Here is a 19124-nt window from a genome sequence, read left to right as displayed (position 1 = left end):
ATCTAAAATTGACATTTCCTACTGATACGCTGAAAGCAGAAATTATAAAATGACTGTTTGAAGACAAATGTTTTTTGTGAAAAATATAAAGCCCTAAGACTTTTGCACAGTACTGTATATCCAAATGCATATCTTAAAAAATGTATAACTTTAGGTTACAAAAGTCATCAGACTAACCAGCAGGTCGCTACAGGCATGTACTGTCTGTTATTGGCATGACAACGTGTTCAAGTCATGTTATCTGCAATCTGCCTCCAATTTATGTCACTTTCTCATATTTTCTTCATGTTTCGACTTATAGAAGTGTAGGTTCTGAATGCATTTATTTGCTTATGCAAATTAATGGTAAAACAAAAAAAATGTACATGGAAATAAGAAATGCATAATTTTATTGTTGTTACTCCAGGGAAGAAGGAATGGTAGCATTATGGTGTGAGGAGGGGGTTTACACATCTGACCCTTCCGGTCAAAAATGACCGTGAATACCAAAGGAGCACTTTTTCCAATACAATTGGAGGGTGCACAAGACATGAACATTTTGGAATAATTGTTTAACCCCCCCTCTCACACTCACACCCCTCATACACAACCCCCCCCCCCACCTCTCATACACAACCCCCCCCCCCACTCACACCTCTCATACACAACCCCCCCACTCACACCTCTCATACACAACCCCCCACTCACACCTATCATATACACCCCCCCACTCACACCTTTCATACACAAACCCCCCACTCACACCTCTCATACACAAACCCCCCCTCACACCTCTCATATACAAACCCCCCACTCACACCTCTCATACACAACCCCCCCACCCCCACCCCCCTCATACACAACCCCCCTCCCCCTCACACCCCTCATACACAACTCTGAGATTATATATCATTTCGGACAAAGTTTCACGGTTTATTTGCATATATCAATATATATATGGCTTAAATTACGAGAAGGTTATTAAAGCATTTACAGTATATCTGCTCTTTCTTTAACCCCTTTGATTTAGATAAATTATTTCTTATCTCCTTACTAAAAATCACACACATGCAAACTGTTAATAAAATAAATATAATACAATAAATATTGTAAACATGTTAAAAAGATGAATGTATAATAAGAAACACACCATGAAAGGAACACATTGTGACAAATAAAGATAATAAAAATAGGTAAAGATAATAAAGATAAGCAAAAAAAAAGGACTTTGTTGGCAAGAAAGAGACAAAATAAGCAAACAATAGTTTAGTCTTTGTCATACACAGAGTCCAAACCAAATGTGGTGTTACACTCCTATGGAATAAATGAATGGGAAAAATACTTCTGGAACCAAAATGGCTTTTTGCCCTCTGTGAAATCTCACTGGTCCCAATGCCACTCCAGATAGCTGTATATTAAAGATCAAATATGTTCTGATAGGCAGCAATTTTGTCGTCAAGCCTGGAAACTTGGTCCGCCTGGTTAGGACACAGATATAAGCTTTTGATTTTGGACTAATATGATATTTAATATCGTTTTGAGGTCTGTAAAAAGCCTCAAAAACTTACACTGAGGAAGTTTGTAAACTCTTTCCCTGCAAACTCCCAGAGATCGTGTCCGAGTCCAGCAGCTCTACCACGCTGTAAGGCGAGCAGTCTTCCAATCCGAGTTTCCCACAAGCCCATCCACAAAAGCCCTTCTCCAGGTCCCTGACGGATAGCCACCATTCACCGAACGCCCAAGACACCTGCGCAATGGCCGAATACAGTCCCAACGACAGCGACAGAGCTACGATGAGCACAGGGTACAAGATGATGAGAAAGGGGCAAATTGTGACTTTATGGCAAAACGTCCGTTCTTCGTTGTAAACCAGGAAAATGTTATACCACGTGAGAGTTCCATAGTAGAACGAAGTGATGAAGGACAAAATGAAGACTACGGGAGCACAAAAGAGACTCCACAGGACAACGTGTGGCCCTCGAGAAATCCCGAAAGCACACGAATGGCTCGATCCCCCTCCGTCTTCACGTTCAGAGCCCAGACGCTCTTTGGATCTTTCCATCTCGCGCAGCTCTTTCTCTGTAAGGGTGACGTGAATGTCCACCATCTGACCTTTCTTCCTGCCACGTGTGATGGTTCCTGTTAGTGTCACATAGCGGCTGTCTGGTGGTAGACTCCAACCTAATGAGGTGAAGACAGAAAAAAACAAGCCTGAGGAATGTCAGTCACTTATGGGGCTTTTCCACTGCATGGTACAACTCGACTCGACCAGTCGATACTAAATGTGACGTCAAAACCCTGCAGTTCACTGATTGGTCAGAGAGAATCGTCACTACCGCCGTCACTGGATATGCGACACGGGACATCAACACGCTAGTTTTAAAGTTAGCAACAGTGATAGCGGTATCATTCGATCATGCAACTTTCGAATTGTAAAAAGAAATGGCTGTGCGCAAAACCCCGCGCGTGGTCAATAAACGAGGTGCAGACGTTCCTCTCGTTAGCGAAGAACGAACCTACGCAAAACGAAAAGGTCTTTCAACAAGTGTCTCAGCTGTTGGCCGCACACGGCTACCACTGGACCTACCAACAGTGAAGGGAAAAGTATAAAAAATTTAAATGACTACAGAACCATCAAGGAAAAGTGGAAGTGGTTTGACCAAATGGACGCCATCTAAACCGGCGAGCAATGGGAGGGAGAGTGCCCTGGACTCAGAAAAAATAAAATTAGTGAATAAAACAGAAGAATGTGCTGCATTGTTGGTGTGTTATGTTCTTACACCTCATTTATGTGCGTGCGAGTTCTGCGTTGTAGCGGATTTATGGGGGGGAGGTTGATTTAATCTGAAAAATTGATTTCGGTCAAAAATTACTGAACAGAATTGGAAAGTTATAACAGAGTTACTCAGTAGAAAATCAACTAGCTATTATATAGCTATTATAGCAAAAGTCTGGCTACGTTAGCCTTCCACAGACCACAACAAATTCAATAAGTCAAAGTGTATGAGGGTGCAGATGCATGCTTTACCTTCACCAGAAGTGTTGTTCAGAAAAGTAGCCCCTTCTTCAGTGGTCCTCTCTGAACCCTCAATATCTCCTCCAAGTTCTTCTCCAGCTGCTCTCTCTGTATCAGAGCGGTACACAATAATGGACTCTGGCCGGGCTTCTCTCTTTCTTCTCTTCCGTCGAGTGCTCGTGCCGGAACTTCCCTCATCGAACTGACCCTCGTGCACATCTGATCTTATAGACTCTAGCTGGGGGCTTTCGGGTCTGATCTGCTCCACCTGCTCCATCCTCCAGTTGATGACCGTCAATATCTCACAAGCTTCAAGAAGAGCTACAACTCAAGAGACAAGAGAAAGCTATTTGCTCCAAACATGTTATCCCTGTGTGTGAGAGAGAGAAATAATACTCAGGTGCCATTCTGAGAAGAAATGTTGAAGAATCTTTTTGCAGATCTTTTCCACAGCCTATAATGAAGCCAAAAATATCATTAAAGTATCATTGAAGTATTTTGTACGCCTTGTGTGCTATATTCCAAGATGTTCTGAAGCCATACATTAGCTTTGTGCTACAAAACACAATTGACTAATGGCATTATCCCATTCCCAAGTTGTATTTTGCTGCACGTTATTTGCATTTTCTATGCTAGCCAGGAAAGAGTTTAAATATTCATAAAATTTCTATGTAGTGAAACAATTTTCTAATAGTAATCGTATTTGTATTAGTCAAACTGTGGCAGGGCGGAGGGCGGGGCCGGGTCGTGATTATACACACCCGGTCCCATATCAGGCTAATTAAGCCTCAGAGAGGGATAAAGGCCAATGGCAGACGGTAGTGCGACAGAGAGAGATCGTTTACGGACATGTCCATCGTGTGTGTGTGTGTGTCTTTTGTTTAAGTTGATCATCAAAATATTATTTATATTGCCAAGCCGATTCTCACCTCCTCCTTTCCATTAACCCCTTTACACTGGTGGCGAAATCCGGGAAGGAGGCGGGATACGCCGTAGTAGAGTTCTCGCCACTACCGTCCACCCCAACGGAGCCGCGGCCATCTGCAGGGGGACGGAGGAGCCCGGCCGCCTGGAAGCGGAGGAACGGCCGCTGACCGCGAGGGGAGAAGGGGCTCGGTGCCAACCGCCTGGAGCGGGAGAACCACTGCCAGGGGCGGGGGAGACCCATTCTGTTCCCCGAGAACGCGGCAGGGCGTTCCGTCCGCCAGGGGCTGGAGGACTACCTCCGATCCACCCGGAGAGGCGCGGCTGTCGTCCGTTAGAGGGTGGAGGAGTGGCCGAGGAACAAGCAATGGCGTATCGGAGAACTGGTGAGTAAGTGTTTTTTTTCATCTCTCTCTCCTCTCTCTGCCGATCCACGTTGGCCTTTTCCATGTCATTTAAATTTTACAGTGGTTTTTTTTGGGGTGGGGTAGTTTTTCCTGTACTACACTGTTACAGGAAGTATCCCCTTTTTTCATATTTCTGTTTCCCTCCCCTTGTCCCCTCCCTCGTCCAGGTAGATGGGGATGACCTGCCGTCAGACGGGGCTTAGGGCACGCCCTCCCCAAGGAAAAGGGGGTGTACGTCATGCCGGGGGCTCCCCTGCCAGAAAGAACGAGGGATGAATGTGACAGGGCGGAGGGCGGGGCCGGGTCGTGATTATACACACCGGTCCCTTATCAGGCTAATTAAGCCTCCGAGAGGGATAAAGGCCGACTGCGGATGGTGGTGCGACTGAGAGAGAGATTGTTTACGGACATGTCCGTCATGTGTGTGTTTGAGTCTTTTGTTTAAGTTTATCATTAAAACTATTATTTATATTGACAAGCCGGTTCTCGCCGCCTCCTTTCCCCAAATCCCTTTACACAAACATTTATTTTATTTGGTGGCAAAGCTCATTATCTCTATTTGTTAAGCCACTGGCACATTTTACCCCACTGCAACTATTTGGGGAAAATGATTGATTTGATCATTTATAGCTAATCTTGGGGCAAAATGCAAAAGAATTCAATGAAATTCACTTTACCTGCCACAAAGAAAAATTACCTAGACATGTAAAAAATTGTTCATTGCATAACAAATTTATATAATTTATTTTTGTATCTCTCAGGATTATATGATGGGCCCTTTAAATATATGGTGCCAAGACTAAAAATTTTGTTAAGTTTCCTAAATTAAGAAACTTCAATATATTAATATATATATATATATATATATATATATATATATATATATATATATATATATATTAGAAATAGACTGTTATATATCGGTTTCACCGATTAATCAGTGACAACAGTTGCTTTTTGGAACAATCGGATATCGGCAAAATTTGTATAATCACTTTAATGCATTATTTAAAATTAATGATTCGATAATTAAGTATTCTAGCAAGGGCATGCAAAGAGAAATGCAACTATATGTAAACTAGGGCTGAAACGGTTAAATAAACAACATTCGTTGTTGAATAGTCGTTTGATCTCATTTAACGTAACAGGAGATCACATTAAACTCTAATAATGATAATAAGGAAGCAGATCATGTAAATAAGTACAAACTCTGAAAATGGTAGTTCTTCGTGCAGTCAGCGCCTCTTCTATGATTTGCACAGATTGTCCCGATCTAAGGGGGGAGAGATTGAAACTGCACCCGGCTGATGACTCTGGCGCACGCTTGCAGCAGCTAGATTATAACGTGATTGCTCGTGACTTATTGCATCATAATATATGTATCATTGAGCATTTCTTATCGTGATGAAAATTGTCAATATGCAGCTTTATTAAGAAGAGAGAGTTTGTTTAAAGATGAGAGCAGAAAGGTGAGAGAGGAAGTCTTCGTCCAATAATACGTTTTTGATTTGTTGTTGTTTTGGCTTGTTGTCCTGTATGAATATCTAAAACTCCTTTAAAACAACGTACATTTTCTTTAGCAGCACAAATATGTTTAAATATCTAAAAGTCCTTTAAAAAAAGCATAGAAGATATTTAGACTTGCAGTATATTTTGTCTTTACTGCACTCGCAGAAGTATATCCAAGTGAAAAATACACATTTATAAACAAATACACTAATATTTAAGATACATTCTCTTAAAGCAAGTCTAAATATCTTATACTTTGCTTCTCAAGTAAATGTATCTTTAAGGATTTTAGATGATTCTAGACTTTTTTTTAAATGAAAACAAGACAATAACATTTGATAACAATATGATTGTTAAAATTGTGAAAAAAGTATTTTTTCCCTTTAATTCAGCGTATTTAAGACGTATTTTCCTCTTTATTGTTGTTAAGCATGTATAATATAACCTTTTAACTCAGGCACAAGCTGAATGATCGGTTCAGAGCTAATGATTAATTGCCGAATAGTCGTTCTAATAATCGTTAGATTAATCGATTATCAAAATAATCGTATGTTGCAGCCCTAATTGAAACGTGCCCTGTTAGCATGTACATTGCCATCTCCAGCTTTATATTTTGTGAATGATAATAAACTTAATTCCTCTTAAAACTTCATTTATATAGGATATAAAAAGCTTAATTTAAGTAAATACTTCAATATAGAGCATTGTAACGCAGCCAATTCTCCGTCATTTCAAAATAAGTGTGTTTGGGGCTTATGGTGCGTAAAATCAAATTTTTTTCTGGATTAATATTGGGATTTTTTTGTTAAAAAATAAACTGCATCTGGGATTTTATTTATTTTGAACACTTGTTTTAAAAAAAATCTACTTACTTTTAAAAGTAATCCAATACAAATGACTAATTACTTCTCTAAAATTGTAATCTGATTACTTTACTAGTTACTTCATTGAAAGTAATCACATTTATAATTAGTTTAAGTTACTTTCTAAAACACTTTTCCACTCAACAAATTCAAAATAATGTCTATATTTGATTCTTGTTCATAGTTTCACTTAAATCATTCACCATAATTCATGTATTCTACATACATACTATATTAGAAATAAGCATAATCGTATAATATACTTAAAAGTAATTAAATCAATTGAAAGCCAGTAACTGTAATCTGATTACCAAAATGTAATGCATTACACTACTTTTTTGCCCCTAAAATTAGATTAAGTACCTAATTACTCTGTAATTGGATGACACCCAAAACTGACGATTATTCGGTTAACGGTATCAGCAGAATCCACTATCGATCGATCTCTAATATAAACTTTAAATGAATATTTTGGCAGAATGTTAGTTTCTGACATCCTCAGTCACCATTCTCTTACATTGTTTGTAAATATGCAAATTAGTGGTGACTGAGGTTGTCATTCTGTGCTCCACGGAAGTCAAATGGGATTGGAACAACATGAGGTTGAGTAAATGGTGGCGAAATTTTTGTATTTATTATTTTACAGGTGAACTATACACTATTAATCTCAGTAAGGATTGCTGACACCCTTCCATCTGCTCTATTGTCAGAGAAACAAAGAAAATTCAGACGAAACCAACGAACAGCCGATCAAAAAAAGACGGTATTTGGATAAATAATGTCTTAAATTGAAAAAGGTTTCATTTTATAATCTACAGCGATTGCACTTTATTTTAAATCAATGCAGGACAGTGTGATGAAACGCACGAGCGCAGGCGGCGGCTGTTTTCCTCTCCATCTGATCCGCTTTGCTTTCATCACACCCATGATTTGCTGTAAAAAGCGATTTATTAAGAACCAAAAAAGATCGAGGCGAATTTATAACACTGTATTCTTACCTATCAGATGCACGCGCGTGAAAGAACGGTCGTGTGTCACCTCTTGTGATAAAATCTTTAGTTGTATTTAAAGTCTCAACCACAGCCGCCATGTAGACGCCCTGGTGGGCCACAATGAACGCATGCCCCGCCCACTGAATCTAGGACTTCTGTCCCCTCCAATCAGAGCTGGATATATCAAAGCCCCTCCCACTCCAAAGGATTGTCAACAAGTAGAACAATCAGTGACCACTACTGTCCAGAAACAATTGTTTAGTAAAATATATATATACGCATAAACCGTTTTTATTTTGACTTGTAATTATTTTTTATTTTATATTTAAAAAAAATCAATTTGTTTGTAACCCGCTTTTATTTACATACATATTTTTTTTATTTTATTTTACTTTTTGGAAATTATTGGAAATAATTAAACACTTTTTGATCACGCTGGCGTTCGGTTTATTAAATGTGATGACAGAGAATCACTGATATGTGATAGCCATGGGCGTCACGAAATTGTGAAACTCATGAATATTAATCAGTTTTTGATCTAAGCCGATCATTTCAAATAACCTTTTACTGTTTTGATAGTCAACCTTGATGGCCAATTTAAGCGCACAAATACATTTAACATATTTAATTTAGCACATCAAGTTTGACGATTTATTTGTAAGAAAACTACTTAATGTGGCTCAAGAGATGCTAACCCGATAGGTTATATATTTGAAAACAATACTTCTATTAAATTAATATTCCGGGTTAAATACAAGTTAAGCTCAATCGATAGCATTTGTTGCATAATGTTGATTACCACAAACATGTATTATGACCTTTTCTTTAAAAAAAAAAACATCTGGACACACAATGGAAGTCAATGGGGGCCAATTTGTAAAGGTAAAAACTCACTGTTTCAAAAGTATAGACACAAGATATAAACAATATGGTGTTAACAGGATTTTAGAGGGATAAAATCGCTTAAAATAACCTTTTCTGTGTAAAATTATTGCCAATTTTAAAACCTTGTTGACATAATGATGTAGTCAGCAAACCCAAAACCCTAAAACAACTGTATAAATGTTGATTTAAACAATGTTACAGCTCAAATAATACAAAAGTTTTAACCGAAGAATTCATGTAAGTGCTTTTATAAAATTATACGTTTCAAATTTCCGTATTTAAACCCTCAGAAAATCGGCCCCATTCACTTCCATTGTAAGTGCGATTCTTGATGATTTTTAAGGACAGACGAGTTGAAATACATTTTTTTGTGGTAATCAACATTATGCCACAAATGCTGTCGACTAATAAAACCGAACATCCCAGTTGAATCTTGTGATTTGGTTCACTTAAAAGACTCGTTCAGATTGGATCAGTAATAACACAATATGCTATTATGAAACCAGAAACAACTTTCTAAAACATGGTGAAGAACAGCAGTGTCTAAGTAAATATTAAGCTATATAAAGACGTAAAACGCAGCGCAGGCAATTCTGCACAAGGACTCCAATAAATCGGAGAATTGTTGAACCGGTTCATTTTTGAACTGTCCGAACGAACCGATTCACCAAGATGAACAGTTCACGCGCGTCCCGTTCTAACGGCCGCGCTCGAGCTAAATTGTTTACAGATCGTTTACGAACACAACAGCCGCTCTTTAACGCCACGCTTCAGTCATACACTCCTTTCAAGATTCAAAATAGATAAAAAATAGATCCATATACGTGCTTTGTGAGGTATTTTAAGCACAATTTGTGCTTTTGTCAGGTTTTTAGATGGATGAGCAGACAGTAAATCAACTGGACAACCTGCTTCTTCAGTTAGGTACATGATAGCGGTTTATAGCATTAATCCATTGCTCATTTTACATGCTTGTTTTTTTTGCTAATGTTTGTTTTCTAATATCTAAATTAGGTATAGAGACTCGAGAACTTGCTCAGAGGAAGGATGACATCATACAGCAAATGCAAAGTGAGTTCAACACACCTGCCATTGAATTAGTGTTTAAAGGAATATTCCGGGTTAAATACGAGTTCAGCTCAATCGACAGCATTTTTGGCATAATATTGATTACCACGAAAATTTATTTCGTCTCGTCCCTCCTTTTCTTTAATTAAGCAAACATCTGTGTTACAGTGAGGCACTTACAATGGAAGTCAATGGGGGCCAATCAGTAAATGTTAAAATACTTGCCGTTTCAAAAGTATAGCCTCAAAACAAAAACAATATGTGTAACATGATATGAGTGTGATAAAATCACATACTAACCGCATCTGAGTAAAGTTTTATCCAATTTTACAACTTCGTTGCCATGACGATATCAGCAAACCCTAAAATGCCTGTAAAAACAACCCTTACTCCGAGGTCCTTAGAGGACAAAAATGTCTGCGTCAAAAAACTGCCATAAAAATATAATATATTAATATTATTTTCCACTTTCATTGGCTAAGATTTTTTTAACAACTTAAGTCCTGATCATTACTATCAAATATTCATTCATTTTCAGGATTTTTTTTAAATGCCTGTTCAACACACACACACACACACACACACACACACACACACACACACACACACACACACACACACACACACACACACGACAAAGACAAAGATCCCCCATTTAGCCTTAACAGACTGTAGGGGCAAGTGCTGTTAGCGAGCACCTATGAAGGCCGGAACGGTACACAAGGGGGTGGGTGGCCAGCACCACGCACGACCGCCTTTGTCTCCCCAGTGGCGATGTTTACACAACGCACCAGGTACTTATTTTAGGCTGAGTCGACCTAGGGGAGGCCCAGGACCGGTTCAGATAATCGTCACTGGTGTTGGCGGAAATCGAACTCGGGTTGCCAGGTTCGTAGCACAGCACGCCAACCACTACACTACCGCTCCCCACTAACACAAACACACACACACACACACACACACGTGCATTTATTCAATTGGCCTGCAGTGCTCTATAATACAGCAAACTTAAAATAGGAAAAAGCAGCTTGTATTTGCTCCATAGCACCATATGGTGGAAAATATAAAAATGTAAATTTTGATGCCAGGGCTCCAGAATGAAAAGCATAATATCACAGAATGCATGATTTTAGGCTTTAATGGCACTGGGATAAATTATTGCCATTTTAATGGGTTTCAAAAGGGACACTTTTGTCCTGAAGGTACCGAGTGTGACTATTTTGTGTGCACGGTGTATTATAGATGTATTGAAGTTGAAATATCAAAATCCCCCACCCCCCTAATTTATACCGTTGGTATTAACACAGCCAAAATGATCGAAAAAACGAAATGGAAAAAGACAAAAATATCCCAAAGGTCACAGGATTAAACAACTTAACAGCTCAAATAAAACACATGATTTAACAGAAGAATTATTGTAAGTGCTTTTATAAAATTATAAGCTTCACCTGCCTTTAAACCATCCAAAAATTGGCCCCATTGACTTCCATTGTAAGTGCCTCACTTCGATTTTAGCTTTTTTTACATAAAATGAGGGACGAGTCGAAATAAATTTTTGTGGCAATCTACATGATACTACAAATGCGGTCTATTGAGCTTAAAGGAATATTTCAACCAAAAATGAAAATTCTCTCGTTTACCCTGATGCCATCCCAGATGTGTATGACTGTTTCTTCAGCAGAACACAAATAAAGATTTTTAGAAGAATATCGAGCTCTGTCAGGTCCTTATAATGGAAGGACACAGGTGCCAGCACGTTAATGGTCTAAAAGTCACATTTAGGCAGCATAAAAGTAATCCACATGACTCCAGTCGATAATTAAAATGTTTAACATGTTTTTAGCTTCCATCCAGGGCTCTGATGCAGGATGAAATGGCCGAACTCTCGCGTGACATTCGTACTTCTGTTGTAAATAAGCGTACCTTCCGAATTCTCGCGTGACCTCGCCGACGCTCTTGCGTCACGTGACAGCTACGTGATGTGTCAGCTGCTGGTAAGCGCTTTTTAAAAGTTAACATTACATTTATCGATTTCTGTCTTAAACAAACGTATCAATTTGCTTCAGAAGACATTCATTGATCGACTGGAGTCGTGTGGATTACTTTTATGCTGCCTAAATGTGACTTTTAGACCATTAAAGTGCTGGCACCTGTGTCCTTCCATTATAAGGACCTGACAGAGCTCGATATTCTTCTAAAATTATGTATTTGCTGTGCTGAAGGAACACAGTCATACACATCTGGGATGGCATCAGGGTAAGTGAATACTGAGAGAAGTTAAAGGGACAGTTCATCCCAAAATGATCCTTGTATTGAACCCAGAATATTCCTTTAAGACTTTAGCTGCTTCTGGTCCCCTCAAAGACTGCAAAGCCTGACTAACACATAAAAGGATGCAAAATAATAATAATAAAACATCAGTCTGTTTGTCACGATTCTGGTCTTGTCATGTGTGTCTTGAGTTTGTGAGTCCAACATTGAGCAGAAAAAGGATTACATCAACACAACTCAGAAGACCATCAGGACACTCGACGAGGAGATTCAGGCAAAACAAAACACTGTGAAGTTTATCAAAGAAAATGCAAAGAAGTGAGGCTGCTTTGACATTTGTTCATATTTTTTCATATCTCAAACGGAGTATAGTATTTTGATATCACTGTCTTTCATCCATCAGTCTCCAGCACACAGGAGATCTCTTACTTCAGTATGAAAAGACTTTGGAAACCGAGCTCGAGAAGAGACAGGACAGCTATAACGAAGACATGTAGGTCCAGTTTAGTATGATGTCCAGTGCATTTAAAGCTGTATATGAGAGATACACTCTTATAAAGTGTTATAAATTAACTGATGTTGACTTGTCACCACCAACACATTTGAAGGAAAATGTTCCAGGAGAGAATCGACGGCTACATGAACGTGTTTCAGCAGTATAAGGACCGATACTGCCTAAACTCACTGGCACAAAAACTGCTCAAGATTCAAGCCGAGAATGAGGAAATTGAGGGAAGAATCAGGGTAACTGAGGGGCAAATAATGGAGAAAGAGAGAGAACTGACAGGCGCAATGGGTAACTTAGCAGTCACACTTTCCTGCTTCACTGACCTGAACTCTGTTGTGTCTTAACCCTTAAATGCATGAGTGTTTCGCCAAACATGATGGCATACCTCGGGACTTTAGCAACCCGGCACGTATATCTATACCAAATGGATCTACAACATGCCCAGAAAGTGCACATGACGATTAGAACATAACAGAAAATAATCTACAGTATTCTGATATATTTTGATGTTTTATTTTTCATATATCAAAGATGATGCAACAAATGACACAGGATTCATTACTTCCACTCTGAAGTTTCATTAGACGCAACTAGCTGTTAAACACATATTGAGATACACATTAGCTACACATTTGTATTTTCTCAGGTACTTGAGTCTAAAAAGACGCACGACTCACATAATTTCAGTTATAACAGTCTGATTATATAGTCAATAATACAATATTTAAAAGCGAAAGATTAAGGAGGTATGGATGAGGTAAAGGAGGTGGAATGAGGTCCCTGGTCACTAAAGACCCCGAGGTATGCATTAAAGGATTAAAGGAACAGTTCAGCCAAAAACGAAAAATATCTCATTATTAATTTTTTCCGTGGAACACAAATAATGATAACATTTTCATTTTTGTGGCTAACTATTCCTATAAAAGAGTATTTCCTCTGTTTTGATAGGTGAGGATGACCCACTCTCCCTCATTGATGGTGCTGAAAGGTATTTTGTCATTACAGCAGATTTGATTTATCAGATATTTTTTACAAAAATAAGTTGATTTAACGACCATCAAGTAAAAGGTATTGTGGCAGGGTGGAGGGCGGGGCCGGGTCGTGATTATACACACCCGGTCCCTTATCAGGCTAATTAAGCCTCCGAGACGGATAAAGGCCGATGACAGAAGGTGGTGCGACGAGAGAGAGATAGCGGCTGTCGTCCGCCTGAGAGGGTGGAGAAGTGATCAAGGACCAGGCGACGGTGTATCGGAGAACCGGCTTGATAATATAAATAATATTTTAATGAATAACTTAAGACACAAACACACATGACGGACATGTCCGTAAACGATCTCTCGCTCGTCGCACCACCTTCTGTCATCGGCCTTTATCCCTCTCTGAGGCTTAATTAGCCTGATAAGGGACAGGGTGTGTATAATCACCCGCCCCGCCCTCCACCCTGCCACAGGTATTAAAATACTTTCCGTGCACCTTGATGACATGAGAGTATACACAACTTAATCATTAAAGTCATGGTTAAAATGTTTTATTTGTTTTTTCTACATTTCTCATGAATTTTTGAGTTTCGCTATTTTTCCAAGATTCTCAGAGTTACTCTGTATGACCTCAACAAAATGTGCCTTTTCATAAAAATATCTAAATATCAGATTTTTTAATTATTATTTTTTGGCTTCAAAACAGCCTTGAGGGTCTTAAGGGGTTCTCTATTTAGTCAAATAAGCAGCAAAATGTCAACCTACAGTACATTGGGCTTGTTGTGCATGACACTGCGGAGACTCACAGCATGTGGAGGCTCATGCTACTCTCCACGATCCACACACAACTCACCACACGCCCCATTGAGAGAACCACTAATCATGACCACAAGGAGGTTACCCCATGTGGCTCTACCCTCCCTAGCAACCGGGCCAATTTGGTTGCTTAGGAGACCTGACTGGAGTCACTCAGCACACCCTTGCTTCGAACTCGTGGCTCCAGGGGTGATGGTCAGCGTCAATACTCACTGAGCTACACAGACCCCCACTGCTTATTTTTTAATGAGATATTAATAAAATATGAATCTAATTTTAAAGAGACTACTTTTCTTTACCGTCACTGGACAGTTACACTACATGCCATTTTTTCACTTAAAGCCCCAGAAAAATGTCTAAATTACTTTGAACAAGTAACTGTTTTGTGTGAATTGCATTTTTTTTAATGCATTTTTGAATAATTGAATAAATCTAAATGATTCTTTTCTAAAGTAGCTACAGAAATAGCACTTGTCGAGACAACGAAGCCCAACAAACTGACCGTAATGAGTCATATGAGGAAGTGGATCGCCATCAAGTCCCCAGAATACAGGTACTTCACTAAAACTGTAGGGAGAATTATACCACAAGCAAATACTGACGCTGCGAGCGAATGTGATAATATCAGAATTCTCTATGCCTACTTATGTTTAGTTTAATCTTCCATCACTTAAGTGAAAAGAGAGCATGAAAGGGTTATTCAAATGTTACTGTTGTATATGCACTGGGAGTGGTGGTGGCGTAGTGGGCTAAAGCACTGAACTGTTAATCAGAAGGTTGCTGGTTCAATCCCCACAGCCACCACCATTGTGTCCTTGAGTAAGACACTTAACTCCAGGTTGCTCCGGGGGGATTGTCCCTGTAATAAGTGCTCTGTAAGTCACTTTGGATAAAAGCGTCTGCCAAATGCATAAATATATGCCATAGTTCATGTCAATCACTATACGTGATCGTATTCATTCTTTGGGCAATTTCACATTCTAGAGGTTGATTTCCATCTAAACAAACTGATTTAAACTATATGAAGGTCACATTAAAACTGAATTGGAAGGCCTTCATCAATTATTTCATTTTTTTGGGTACATTTCAAATGCATTTTGTGTATAGATTTGACTATTTTAGCCTTTAGACCCAGACTCAATATTATAACTATACAAAATCCATTATAAAAATTCTAATTATTACATGTTAAAAACAATGATCATGTGTGAAATAAACATACCATTTCAATATGTGCGAAAATTGTTTCGATCAATATTTAAATAATTACGAGCGTCACACAGTTGTGTCGTCATTTCCATCACGCCAAACAATTTTGCCCATAAGTTTTGACAAAAGTTAGTGCACTTGTTAACCAAGTGGACAAACGTATCAGTGAAGAGCTTGAGATGAAATATATGAGGAAAACAAAAAAAATTATTCAAGGTAAATATCTCTTCAACAGAGTATTTTTATTGGGCGTAATTTCCAATAAAGCTGTAATGTTGCCAAAATATGCAAAAGGGTGAAAATATATTATTTAACTGTGAATTTAAGATACATTAAATGTTAGCCATGCAATTAGACTCAAGACGAAGGAGTCGGCCATTTAAAAAAATAAAAACATTAAAAAGTGTATTTCTTTTAGTGTCATTTCCACCAGAGTCACAAAACAGAATTTGTGAATTATTTTTACATAAATGCTGGACGTTCTTAGTAGACAAAATAATAAAAAAAAAACGACATATTTTAGCAACATATATATTTATGCATTTGGCAGACGCTTTTATCCAAAGTGACTTACAGAGCACTTATTACAGGGACAATCCCCCCGGAGCAACCTGGAGTTAAGTGTCTTGCTCAAGAACACAATGGTGGTGGCTGAGGGGATCGAACCAGCAACCTTCTGATTACCATTTATGTGCTTTAGCCCACTACACCACCACCACTCCTCAACACTTGACCATAAGTCCACAGTGCTCATAGTGCCAGAATTTGATGTTACTCTCGTGCATAAAAAGTCACTGTGAATTCTTAAACTTATAGAGGCCTGAAGAAAACGCAGATGATCACAACATAATTGAAGAGCTTTCACTGTCTGAAGAGAATAAGACTAAAACAGCAAACACGAAAGACTTGAGTGAATCTCAGTCAGACACATTTCATCACGGCTTATGGACAAAGCCAGAAAATGGAGGAGGTAATCATCAGCATACACTTGTATTGACGAGTACTGTGCATAAACTTCGTAAAATCATTCTTACGTAAACTGTTGCATTGAATTTAATTTTGTGACAATTCACATCATGAACGAAGTCCATTGAGTGTACAGGACCTGACCCATTTTACTCATTTCCATATTTTATTCCTTTTATTTAGATCAAATGCATGACGCTGATCAGAATGAGGCGGTGAACGAACTGGTACGTTTTAAATGAAACAACCTAGACAACTGTTTTTAAATGCCTTTATAATAACTGCATTATTAAAGCAGGAGGGAACTATGAATGTCTCCTGTGACTCTGAGTTCATGGTGGAGATGATTGAGGAGAAGGATGGAGATGATCTGGAGAAGACTAGAGCAGGTGCGGTGGAGGACACCATTAGTGATGGTGCCATCTGCCCTCCTTTCTCACCAGCGAGAATGAAAGCTGTGCTGACCACCCCAACATTCTCCTTAAAGTATGACCACACTTATCAATGCTATGACATAACTGACCATACATACAAACACTATATGCTGCAGATCAGTAAATGGTAAATGGTCGGCACTTATATAGCGCTGTTTAACCTTAGCGGTATTCAAAGCGCTTTACACTGCGTCTGAGTGCAGAAGGTTGCTGGTTCGATCCTCACAGTCACCACCATTGTGTCCTTGAGTAAGACACTTAATCCAGGTTGCTCTGGGGGGATTGTCCCTGTAATAAGTGCACTGTAAGTCACTTTGGATAAAAGCATCTGCCAAATGCATAAATGTAAACCAGATTTGACCAGCTGGTGTTAATTAAATCTGTATGATATTGATGTCAGCAACAGTCCCATCTCCTCACCTGGACGTCAAGAGAGTTCAGAGACCAAGTCACCTGCTTTTGTCTTCTCTGTGAATTCTGCTCCAAGCACACATGTGTTCCCCAGGCTGGGCTGTGACTTTGACGTGCGGTCAAGAGGAAGAGGTGAACCTCACAAACTAGTAAAAAGTTTGATGCACTTTCAAGATTGTTTAAATCAACGAGTTTAATCGCTTCATTTGTGTGTGTGTGTGTTTTGTAGGCATCTCCATTTACATTCACAAGCTCCTATTTCAGCGACAAGGTATTTCTGTGTGTGTGTGTATATATATGTGTTTAATGGGGAAATTAAGCTGAATTTGATGTCTTTTGGTAACAGGAGTCGCCAGGATCGGGACCCAAGTTCTCAGGTGAAGTATAATTGAAAAAGTTGTCAAGAACATGTTCACATTTCAGTTCACAAAATACAGTTTATAAGTGAACCGTCAAATATTGCTATTTTTGAGAAAACAGCAGGCAGTATATAGTGTATACGGTGTGGTATTTTGGGGGACTATCCCTTTAATAAAAGTGCATGCTTTTTGTTTTCCTTGAAGGTTTCCTGTTTGACGAAGCCGCGAGTCGTCAAGAAGAGTTTTCGTTCTCGTTCGGCACGGAAAGCCCACATCAGCGCTCTTCTCCACAGGAGAACTCGGGACCTGTAGAGTCCTTTCCCTTTAAATTCAGCTTTGGAAAATTATAACCTCAGCACCGTCAATCCAGAAATGTTCACAATAGATTCGGTTAAAGCTTGTAGTTTATGGGAATTACATATTGATAAGACAATTCAATAGTTTCATATCAATTGCAATATTTAATATAAGACGGGTGTGTTAATTATTTGAATAATTCTTGTATTTTTTCCCACAAGTAGTTTGTTAGGTTAGAGGATCTCATTAAAATGAACTTATTTATGTTGGACCTACAGTATGAGTACGTTTATGCTAGAGTTTATGCATTAAAATGTTACATAGAAGAAAAGTATAGAGGAATGTTTCAAATGTTTTGCATGTTAAATGTTTATGGCATTATTTTACCACTATGCTAAAAGTAAAGTTTCACAGAAAGCTTCTAAAGTGTCTATATCGGTTTGTTTTTCTTGTTTATAATAAAACAAGAAAATCTATTTTTAATATACTTTAATCTATACCTCTATATATGTGTGTTTGTTTATTATATGGCAGGATAACGTCCTTTAAATTACACACACACGATTGTGACTTGTCATAAAGCATAAAAGTAATCCATAAGACTCAAGTGGTTTAATCCATGTCTTCAGAAGCGATATGATAAGTCTGAGTGAGAAACAGGTCAATATTTAAGTATTTTTTTACTGTAAATCTCCACTGTAACTTTCACATTCTGAAAGTGAAAGTGGAGATTTAGTGTAAAAAAGATTTGGATATTGATCTGTTTCTCACTCAAAGTGATTGTATTGCTTCAGAAGACCACTGGAGTCGTATGGATTAATTTGAAGCAACAAAAAGCACATAAAGACAGCATAAAGGTTCTGGTCACCATTCACTTGCATTGTGTGGAGCTACAGAGCTGAGATATTCTTCTAATAATCTTCATTTGTGTTCAGCAGAAGATTGAGAGCCACACATTTGGGATGGCATGAAAGTGAGCAAATGATGAGAGAATTTAAATTTGTGATATCTAAATTGATCATCTCTGAATAATTGATCGCACATTTAAAGTGCCGATCAGAAAAATAACGATTGCATATTTTTGAGACTAATACAATGTAAAAATGACTAAACTTGGAAGATTGAAATGCTCTGATACCTGCTTCTGGCATTGATTTGATAAAAGACTGATGCATATTGATCAAGAACACTTTATTTCTGAATATTATAAATGATAGAGATTTAAAGCAT

At 38.5% G+C, this 19124-nt stretch overlaps 2 protein-coding genes across 6 annotated transcripts in view; one reads left to right on the top strand and one right to left on the bottom strand.

Annotated features, from left to right (window-relative positions):
• The window catches only part of LOC127654742 (uncharacterized), a 46225-nt gene extending 27251 nt beyond the window's left edge, over window positions 1–18974 (top strand). Inside the window, exons 4-16 of one of the 2 annotated variants that reach the window (XM_052142069.1) lie at window positions 9443–9499; window positions 9590–9646; window positions 12106–12232; window positions 12318–12407; window positions 12523–12710; window positions 13371–13410; window positions 14672–14771; window positions 16244–16397; window positions 16577–16620; window positions 16689–16879; window positions 17228–17509; window positions 17585–17615; window positions 17802–18974. In XM_052142069.1, coding sequence (XP_051998029.1) covers window positions 9451–9499; window positions 9590–9646; window positions 12106–12232; window positions 12318–12407; window positions 12523–12710; window positions 13371–13410; window positions 14672–14771; window positions 16244–16397; window positions 16577–16620; window positions 16689–16879; window positions 17228–17435 — 1248 coding nt within the window. In that variant the 5' untranslated portion in view covers window positions 9443–9450 and the 3' untranslated portion in view covers window positions 17436–17509; window positions 17585–17615; window positions 17802–18974. The remainder of the gene's footprint in view (window positions 1–9442; window positions 9500–9589; window positions 9647–12105; window positions 12233–12317; window positions 12408–12522; window positions 12711–13370; window positions 13411–14671; window positions 14772–16243; window positions 16398–16576; window positions 16621–16688; window positions 16880–17227; window positions 17510–17584; window positions 17616–17801) is intronic. The other variant, XM_052142070.1, reaches the window with a different exon arrangement.
• On the bottom strand, window positions 856–8284 carry tmem169b (transmembrane protein 169b). Of its 4 annotated transcripts, none has more exons than XM_052142079.1 (3): window positions 7697–8284; window positions 3008–3322; window positions 856–2160 (listed from the first exon to the last, which is right to left on the bottom strand). In XM_052142079.1, the coding sequence occupies exons 2-3, from the start codon at window positions 3270–3272 to the stop codon at window positions 1544–1546; spliced, it is 882 nt and encodes a 293-aa protein (XP_051998039.1). In that variant the 5' UTR covers window positions 3273–3322; window positions 7697–8284; the 3' UTR covers window positions 856–1543. The 4 variants fall into 4 exon arrangements, with proteins under 4 accessions (XP_051998039.1, XP_051998040.1, XP_051998038.1 ...); XM_052142080.1 differs by having other exon boundaries at window positions 3008–3316; XM_052142078.1 differs by having other exon boundaries at window positions 3008–3449; window positions 7697–8283.
• Window positions 18975–19124: the final 150 nt, after the last annotated feature.

The sequence above is a fragment of the Xyrauchen texanus genome, chromosome 14 (genome assembly GCF_025860055.1).
Source record: "Xyrauchen texanus isolate HMW12.3.18 chromosome 14, RBS_HiC_50CHRs, whole genome shotgun sequence".
Taxonomy (NCBI): Eukaryota; Metazoa; Chordata; class Actinopteri; order Cypriniformes; family Catostomidae; genus Xyrauchen; species Xyrauchen texanus.
The sequence above is the reverse complement of the archived record's forward strand: the minus strand, read 5'-3'. Positions and strand labels throughout refer to the sequence as shown.